This window comes from Hipposideros armiger, unplaced genomic scaffold (genome assembly GCF_001890085.2).
Source record: "Hipposideros armiger isolate ML-2016 unplaced genomic scaffold, ASM189008v1 scaffold_144, whole genome shotgun sequence".
In the NCBI taxonomy this organism is placed as follows: domain Eukaryota; kingdom Metazoa; phylum Chordata; class Mammalia; order Chiroptera; family Hipposideridae; genus Hipposideros; species Hipposideros armiger.
Window position 1 is genome coordinate 641,556 of NW_017731494.1, and position 9,522 is coordinate 651,077.

Consider the following 9,522-nt stretch of genomic DNA (forward strand, 5'->3'; position numbering starts at 1 on the left):
TTTGTGCTTTGTTTCACTGAGCAAATAAAACAGGTAATCTCCACTGTATATATAAAGCTTACTATGGAGGACATAAATAAAATTGCCTTTACCCTGTAATTCCTAATAAAGACTTTATTGTTCCAGAGGATCGTGGGTTCCCTAAAAGTCAGTTTAAGAGTGTAGCTCCACTAATCACCCCCTAGGAAAGTTTTTTCAGACCATGTGATTCCTGCGTACATAGTACTAGTAAAGTTTTGGATAATTTAACAAGATATTTGGATCATAAAGACCATCTGTGTACATGGGTAACTAATTTGTGGATATTTTGCTGCTTGGAAATTGGAGAACATTGAGTGTATCCAATTTGAAAATCTTTACAGAATAGAGTGATTATACAACAAATAGGTCTAGCATTCTGTTAAACTCTGTTGTATATCCAGGGACAGCTGCAAAGAATACTCATAAAGGAACCTTCCATTTTCTTTTCCCTTCTTATCAAAATGATTTAACAAGATATGAATTATAAGTGTTTTGTTTGCATGTTTTATTCCCCACAATGGATAAAGCTGAAGCATGTGTGACTGCAGGGGAAAGGGTGTTTCATCACTGCTATTTGAAATTGTGGTTTTGGACTGATAGAATGATGGCTTTCACCAATTTGGGGAGAGTAGGGATGGGGTATGACATCATTTTAGTCTGAACCTTTATATGCTCTACCTGACCGGTCACTGTTGAGTTTTTCTAATTCTACACTAGGCTCTATGGAGAATTCATAAACGTTTTACTCATGTACTCATAAGTTTATATGACCTAGGAATTCATTCTGAAGTTCTCAATGCCTTTGCTTAACAAGGCAGTATATGAAAATGGTAGTGCCTTTCTGTCAGCAGATGCTGCCCAGTAAGCATCATTCAAGTCTCCCCTCCCACGGTTGTCCTTTCTAAGTCAGAGTCTCCCAAAGAGCCTGAACAGCTGCAGAAAAGAAACTTCATCAGAGGTTTGAGCTTTTAGACAACTGATGAGAGTCTGAGGAGCCATCTTGAGCAATGGGGAATGCTCACAGACTGTGTGGTGATGAGAGATCCAAACACCAAGCTCTTCAGAGGCTTTGGGTTTGTTACATGTGCCACTGTGGAGGTGGTGGATGCAGCCATGAATAAGGTGGATGGAAGAGTTTTGGAACCAAAGAGGGCTGTCTCAAGAGAAGATTCTCAAAGACCTGGTGCCTACCTAACTGTGAAAAAGATTTTTGTCGGTGATATTACAATGTGGGAACATTGAAGTGATTGAAATCATGACAGATCGAGGTGGTGGCAAGAAGACAGGTTTTGCTTTTGTAACCTTTGATGACCATGACTTTGCAGACAAGATTGTCATTCAGAAATACCATCCTGTGAATAGCCACAACTGTGAAGTAAGGAGAGCCTTAGATAAGCAAGAGATGGCTAGTGCTTCATCTAGTCAAAGAGGTCAACAAGTTGTTCTGGAAACTTTAGTGGTGGTTGAGGAGGTGGTTTTGGTGGGAATAACTGGTTGTGGAGGAAACTTCAGTGGTTGAGGTGTTGGTGGCAGTTGTGGTGGAGGATATGGTGGCAGTGGGGATGGCTATAATGGATTTGATAATGATGGTGGTTATGAAGGAGGCAGGAGTGGCAGTATGACAGCTGTAACAACGGAGCAGGCGGAGACAGCTTTGGCTGTGGTAGTGGAAGCAATTTTGGAGGTGGCAGAAGCTACAATGATTTTGGCAATTACAACAGTCAATCTTCAAATATTGGACTCATGAAAGGAGGAAACTTTGGAGGCAGAAGCTCTGGCCCTGAATGGTAGTAGAGGTCAATCAATACCTTGCCAAACCATGAAGCCAAGGTGGCTTATGGCGTTTCCAGCAGCAGCAGCAGCAGCAGCAGCAACTATGGCAGTGGGAGAAGGTTTTAATTACAGCCAGGAAACAAAGCTTAGCAGGAGAGAGCCAGGGAAGTGACAGGGAAGCTACAGGCTACAACAGATTTGTGAACTCAGCCAAGCACAGTGGTGGCAGGGCCTAGCTGCTACAAAGAAGACATGTTTTAGACAATACTCATGTGTATGGGCAAACATCTTGAGGACTGTATTTGCAACTAATTGTATAATAAGTCAGTTTAGTTTCTGTTCTGTGGAAAGTGTAAAGCATTCCAACAAAGCATTTTAATGTAGTTTTTTTTTTTTTGTGCACCCTTGCTGTTGATTGCTAAAATGTAATAATCTGATCATGACGCTGAGTAAATGTGTCTTTTTAAAATGTGCTGTGTAAAGTTAGTCTACTCTGAGGCCATCTTGATAAATTACCCCAACAGTGTGAAGTGAGAATGCCTTCAGGGGGATGCCGGGTTATATTTGAAATTTATTTACAACCTGCTTGGGCTCAGTCAGAAGCCATTGTCTTCAGAAACCTTGGTGTAATTGAATTGACAGTTACTGTATTGTGACCTGGAGTTCACTGTTAAAAGAGTCACCCAAGCAGGGTCAAGGAGTTTATTTGGCTATTAATGACTGTTGGCACATTCTATGCAATATATCTAAATTGAATTATGGTACCAGATAAAATTATAGATGAGAATGAAGCTTATGTATCATCCATTATCATGTGTAATCAATAAATGATTTAATATCCTTTTGAATGGGGGAAAAAAAAAGAAAATGTTAGTAAAATTTCTCACCTAAATGGAAGAAGTAGCATTTTAGGAAATAGTGAGTTATTTAGTTGACATTGCATTTTTAAAGGTGCTACCAAAACAATCACTACCAGCAAAATAGTGCTCATCTTTTACTATGCAAAAAGAAGAAAACAGGTAGTATTATTTACTATTCTTGAAGTACTCCTAAATGCTGCCTCCTGGAAATATTATGTGGATGAAAAAGGGGTGCTGTAATCATAAATTCCTAACTGGGCAGGTCATGGTGGGTAGTCTTGCCCTATAACTTCTTTAGTGAAAGGTTTTTAAGCCAGCCCTCTCCATTGTTCTTGTGCAGCTAGGTTAACACACCTATGAATGCTGGAAGTAATACCCCTTAAAGGTGTAACCACCCTCAAGAGAATCCATAATCTTAGCTATCCTGTAATCCAACCCCTGCCTTGCTTTCTCTCACATTCATGTAATCTTCTTTACAGTCCTCACGTAATATCAAATGAATGAAAAGCTGCAAAACTGTTATTCTCCAAAGCATTTGAGATCTTGCTTCCTGGCAGTTGTCATCAGTTTTGGCTCCAATAAACTCTTATACAAATTCTCTTTAGGTTTGGACATTTCTTATGTCTACAGTTGTTTACTGGAAAACCAGTCAGGCCAACTCATGGCAGTGTTGATGAACCAGATCCTTGGGTCTTGGTTATTTTAGGTTTAAAACCACTTTTCCTGAGATCTTGGATCAAGTGAGTCCCACGAGGGATCTATGCAGAATATGGACAAAACCACTCAGAAGACCCTGAGCTGACTCTTTCAAATGGATGGGCCAGGTTTGCACTGATGCAATTCCCCAAACCGACAGATTGCAGGCTGTGGAAGTCCATTTACTCAGTTTAAAGAGGTCCTTGCTCCAACGGAGGGGCTGTATAGAGAAAATATCAAATGTGGCTGTGGAGTCTGAAAGTATTGGGTTGTCGGAAAAGGCATGACTCATTTTTGCAACAAAAAACATAGAAAAAATATGTTGTGACTTTTCTGACAACCCAATATTTTCCTTTTTTGTCCTCTGCCTTTTCTTCTCCCAAATAACAATTGAAAAACAAACAAAACCTCCTGGTATATATAAAAAAACACCCAGTCAATAAAGACGGACACGATAGCTGCCGAAAATGCCGTACTTTCCACTGTCATCTACCACCATTTTGACAGTTTGCTGCTTCAAGTGGAAGAAGACAGCACATTGGCTATTTGTCCTACATAGATTGGGCTATGCAGGTAAGATATGGGAGTTGTAGGCAGAGTTTTCAAGTTCTTGTTAATGGTAGAGGTTTCCTGTTTACACCTTTGGAGGGAAAATTGTACACATGGATTCCTGAAGTTCTATTTTAAGTGTGTTCTTTTCGTTCCTCATTCAACAATCACTGGGTTGGGCCCTGGGGCAGTAGGAATGACTGGGCTTGTAGGAGCTGGAGTCTAGTAGGGGAAAGTGGACCTGTAAAAATCACTTGAAATATGAGAGGCCCTAGGGGGAAGGTTTAGAGGTCAGGAAATATTTTTCTATGAAAAAAAATTACATCAAAGTTAAGTACACAGGTCACTAACCAAAAGCAAATGTCACCTTTGATATTACCATTACTGAGCCTTAGTAAGTCCCAGGGAGAATTGTAAGCCTTTTTCTATTCCTTTCAAGAGCCCTATAAAGTATTATTAGTATTATCTCCATTTTTAACAGATGAGCTAACAAGGCATGAAGAAATTAAGTAATTTGCCCAGATAGCCCTACTAGAGTTGTCTATCTAGCCTTTTAAAAGCACAGAGGAGTTGACCATAGTTTGCTTACTTTATATATGTAGGTTCTGTAAGAACCTCCAAACATGAAAAGAATTTTTATAAGAGTTTATTTGAGCCCAAAGTAGCAATTGCTGGGAAGCAAGGTCTCAAATGCTCTCAAGAGTGACCGTTTTGCAGTTTCTTTTGTGCATTTAGAATTAAGGAAGGAAGTAAGGAGGAATGCTTTAAGGTTGAAGAAAACAAGGTGGGGACTGGATTACTGGGTAGTTAACAAGATTATATTCTTTCTTGAGGGTCTGAAAAAAGAGGATTACTCTGGTATTTCAAAGGAGTGCAAACCTAGATGCACAAAAACACTGGACAGGGTTTGCTTAAGGCAAAGATAAATCTTTCACTAAAAAAGCTATGTGCCTGGGATGTGACTATTCACCATGACCTCCCCAGTGAGGTATTCATGACCCTGTGAGGCTCCTTCCCTTAGAACCCCTTTTCCTCCACAGCTTCTAAATTAAGGACCCTATTTGGAGCTATTTTTAATAGTTAATTGACACACATGAAGTTTAACACATCCATTTGTTATCTGTTTCCTCCTTTTTATTCTAATTTTTTTCAGAGTTTGCCTAATTTGTCTTACAATTCCCAGCATGCAGCATGGAGGCCTATCACAAAATATTTGTTGAATGAATTCAGATATTTATAAATTCAGAATGAAGAGTTATTTGAGCACATACTACTCTCCTGTGGCACATTTCTTGGTGCTTTGAAAAATTAGGTGTTTAATAAATGTTTGGGGGATAAATGAAATGGTTAATGTTTTTCATTTATAGGGGGCAGGGCTTGCCAATTCTAAAGACTGTGTCATTTCTCATTAAAATAAATAGGTTTTGAGTTTAGGGGTTTAGTTCATTCTAAATTTTGTGACTGGATTTTTCCAAGTTTGTATGTCTTCAGTGTTTTACTAATTTAGTGAATGTCTTTTAATACATTAAAAACGTTGCTGACTGCAAAAGAAATAAGAGGGTAGAATGATTTAAGATGACTGTGGACTTGATCTGGAAAGTTTTCCTTATAGATATGTTTAAAATGCACAGGAATCAATCAATCAATATCTGTGTCCTTATCCACCCTCATGTCTTTTGCTCAGCAAGATCAGGACTCTGATTACACTGCTAACCTAAAAATAAAAGGCCTTTTAAAGTTACTGAGAAGACTTTAAAAAAATCCTAGTAGACTTCTAATTTTGACAAATTTCTGAACATAGAGTTATTAAATTTTTTGAAATATCTTGTTAAGTTTCAGGCAGGACAAACAGTAAGAAATTTTAGAGTACCTGATACCCAGAATTTCTTTTAGGATTAATTTAGAAGTTATTTTGTCTTTTAGAAACTTCTGTTTATCAATTAAAGAATTCATTTCATTGTCCCTAAGATGTTTGGATTCCTCTTCTTATGAAATCTCCCTTTTGTGATAAACAATGTAACAGACAGTGACAAGAAAGGAAACAAAGGAGTATAATTCAGTGAGTACTTACCCATAAGAAACAGCATTCCTTGCTCCTGTGGCATCCTTTTGAATGCTGACACATGGGGCAATTGCCTCCTTGAGAGAGAAAAACTCTCCCTTAAGGGAAAAACCACTCCCAATCCGTCTCCCATAAAGACATTTGAACTTAACCAAAAAGGAAGGAGGTCTGACCTAGGAATGCTTCACAATCAAGGAGACAGCAGACCATGGAAGTGGTCAGCACAAAAGAGGCTCTGAAGGTACCATTCCTGGTTATAGGGGATATTGAACCATGAAGGTGAGGCCACTTTAGATCCTGTTCAACTACACCATATATGTCAACCTAAAAATAAAAGGCCTTTAAAAGTGAGCGGCAACAAGCATTATATTTGAGATCAATAAGAACAGTTATTCAAGAACATTACTTTGAAAGGCCTTTTATTTTTAGATTAACAGTACACAATTCTATTTAGTAGTGAACAGTTATGTTTAGAGTTGGTGCATATTGATTAAGATCCATGAGTTTAATTTTGAAGTATGTAAAGGATTCCATAAGTGACCTCATTTGTAATTGTAGGGGCGGAAATACTTTTCCTGTCTTCTCCTAGGTTTGATAGCTGGGTCTATGAAATCAACTGACACAACCAGCAGACTAAGAGAAGAAAAGATATACAAATTTATTAATTTTAATATTAAAATTAAGTATGTGAATGCACAAGGGCATCACAGGAAAACAAAAGTAAATACCCTGAAAAGAGTGAGATTTGGGAACTTCCTGTCTTAGTAAGGGGAAGAGGTGGGGGATGTGGGGAGTTTTGGAGAGAGTAATGATTTTTTAAGAGGGGGATGGGCCCTTAGAAGAGTAGATGGGAGATATGATAGTTTGTGACAAAGTTTGTCTGGGTGTCACTTCCAGTGTCCTCCCTAGCGATAAGAGTTAGGTTTCCCTGGCTGCTGAAATTCCCAGGGAGGAAATTTATAACAACTGTGTTCCTTTTAGATCTGTCCTTAAGCAGATAAGGGAGTTCAGAGAAAGCCTCTCTGGTTTTGCCCTTTTTCAAGTACCTACAGCTTAGAATAACGAATATACCAAAACAGCGTATTTTAGGGTGGCATGTCTTAAACTCCTTCTTAATCATCTGGGAACCTGTGGACAGTGTGATAATGAGGTTCCACAGCTGGATTTATAACATGTTTTCTAGCGCACTGCATTTCCTTCAATGGTAGCATGAGTAGTAGGTGTAAGATTGAGGTGGGGACTACACTAACATAGAGTTTGAAAAAGCCCTCTTGTAGATTCTGGCTCACCGCTCTTTCATCACTACTGTAATCCACATGTGTGTATTGTGGATGAAAAAGGGGTTCTATAATGAAACTGACAAGTCCAGTGAGGGAAAGTAAACTCATAGGATGATCTGATCATAAATTTCTAACTGAGTAGGTGATGCTGGGTAGTCACACTCCAGGCATATAACTTCTTTGATTTTTTTTTTTTTTTAGTAAAAGGTCTAAGCAAGCCCTGTCTATTATTGGCTTGAGAGTGGGGAATGATTCTTGATGAATGTTCATTGGTCCACAGATAAGTCTAAGGTTTTTGTAAATCAGACATTTACAGGAATCAGTCTCTCAGTTCTTAAGTTCTGTTCTTCTGAGGGTGCATTCTCCATTTTGTATCCTCCAGTTCCATTTTAGTGTGAAGTGTTGTGTTTTTTTTTTTTATAGAATCTTGCTGAGGTTGCATTTCTCTTCTGATACTCTTTCCAGCTTTCTGTGAAATTTTAGCCAAAGTGGGACTTAATGAGTGAGAATTTTGAAGTTTGAGAACTTGATAGGATTATGGTGGAAGATTTAAAAATGATTTATAGCAGAATTAAGAGAATACATCAGTTATAGCTTTACTGCTATGCTCGAGTTCTGTGCATTTAGGGACCTTTCACTTAAGATGAGATTATGGACCAATTAACTTTGTGAATATTTTTGTGTTCACATTTGTTTTGTTTGTGTCTTTGTTGTCTGTAATAGAAGCCAGTAAATGCTTAGCCTGCTTGGGGTTGGTCTTGGGATTTTAATTAGTTTCCATGATATCTAAATATATCTTGCCGACCTGAGCTACTGTGGCTACACTGCTTTCTCACTTAATTAGAATATAACAGTAACAACACTTTCTATTCAGTCCCAGAAATCCTGGATTGAAGGAGTGTTCGACAAGAGAGAGTGCAACAAAATCATACCCAGCTCAAAAGACCCTCACAGGTACAATTTTTAATTGCATTTTTCTTTCTAAAGCAATAGTACTTGGAAGACTGTTTGTGGAAACTTAGCGATATGACTTATTTAAAGGATTTGACAATATTTGTAAAGTGAGTATTTATTTTGATTGGTTTCTATCTTTGTCTTTATAAAAATAGTACATAATTATTGTAGAAATTGTTAGCAGATTTTCTGGTAAGAATAAGGACCTTGTCAATTTTGTACCTCACTCCAACCCCAGGGCCTACTTCGACAGTGCCCACCATATATAGTAGGCTCCTGAGAAACATCTGTTCAATGACTTAAATGAAATATTGAAAAGAAAAAGTTCATCATAATGACATCACCGTGATGGAGCCACTGTGAATATTGTGGTAGATTTTGCTTGGTGGTTTTATTTTTGATGCTCTTGTGCCTCTTAGTAAGAGGATAGGTTTCAGGGAACTATCTAGTGCTACATCTGTTCCATCGGGTTTGGATAAAAAATGTACAGCTTCTGAATATTGAATATATAAATTATTGTGAATGTTCTTTATCCCCAGATGAAGTGTCTGTGGAAAATACTAGGTAGGATATTTCAGGACATTGTGCTCAGATTATGCACAGTTAATTTTAGTTCTACTTTCCCCCTCTAGGCTTTTCGCTTGAGCAGATCATGAGCAGCAGAATGACATGATTTGAGTTTTGACTACTCTGAGTCCTTGACAATGCTTTGGAGGCTCTACTTGTAGAACAAAATTCAAAACGGCAGCCAGTAAAAGGGGCAGGATGAGTTATGAAACATTTCCTCAGGGTGATTGCGTCCATGAAATAAGATTGGGTGGTATTGCTCTTGGGGAAAAGAAATGGAAAGGAAAATAGAAGAGCAGCACAGTTGACCCTTGAACAATGTGGGGTCTATTTTCACTGACCACCTGCACAGTCAAAAATCCATAATTGATTTCTCTAAAACTTAACTATCCTCTATGTCTGAGGGAGATTGGTTCCAAGACCCCTTCAGCTACCCAAACCCGCAGATGCTCAAGTTTCTTATATAAAATGGCATAGAACATTGCATATAATCGGCCCATCCCGGGTTCCCATCCTTGGTTCAAAAAAACTGTTGAATTTGAGGATGTGAAAGCTGGGGATGTGAAAGCTGGGGATATGAGGGCCAATTGTATGTTTATTGAAAAACATCCATGTATAAGTGGATCTGCGCACTTCAAACCCAGTGTTCAAGGTTCAACTGTATTTTAATTAGCTGGCCCCTTTATTTTTATATTCCTTTGAGCATTTGGTCTTTTTTTTTTTTTTTTTTTTTTTTTTTTTTTTTTTTTTTTTTTTTTTT

The 9,522-nt window shown here is 38.2% G+C and overlaps 1 protein-coding gene across 3 annotated transcripts in view; it reads left to right on the top strand.

The window, feature by feature from the left end:
- TRPM6 (transient receptor potential cation channel subfamily M member 6) overlaps positions 1-9,522 on the top strand; it is a 158,642-nt gene that overhangs the window by 40,183 nt on the left and 108,937 nt on the right. For all 3 annotated transcript variants that reach the window (XM_019650685.1, XM_019650686.1, XM_019650684.1), the window contains exon 2: positions 8,116-8,195. In XM_019650685.1, coding sequence (XP_019506230.1) covers positions 8,116-8,195 — 80 coding nt within the window. The remainder of the gene's footprint in view (positions 1-8,115; positions 8,196-9,522) is intronic.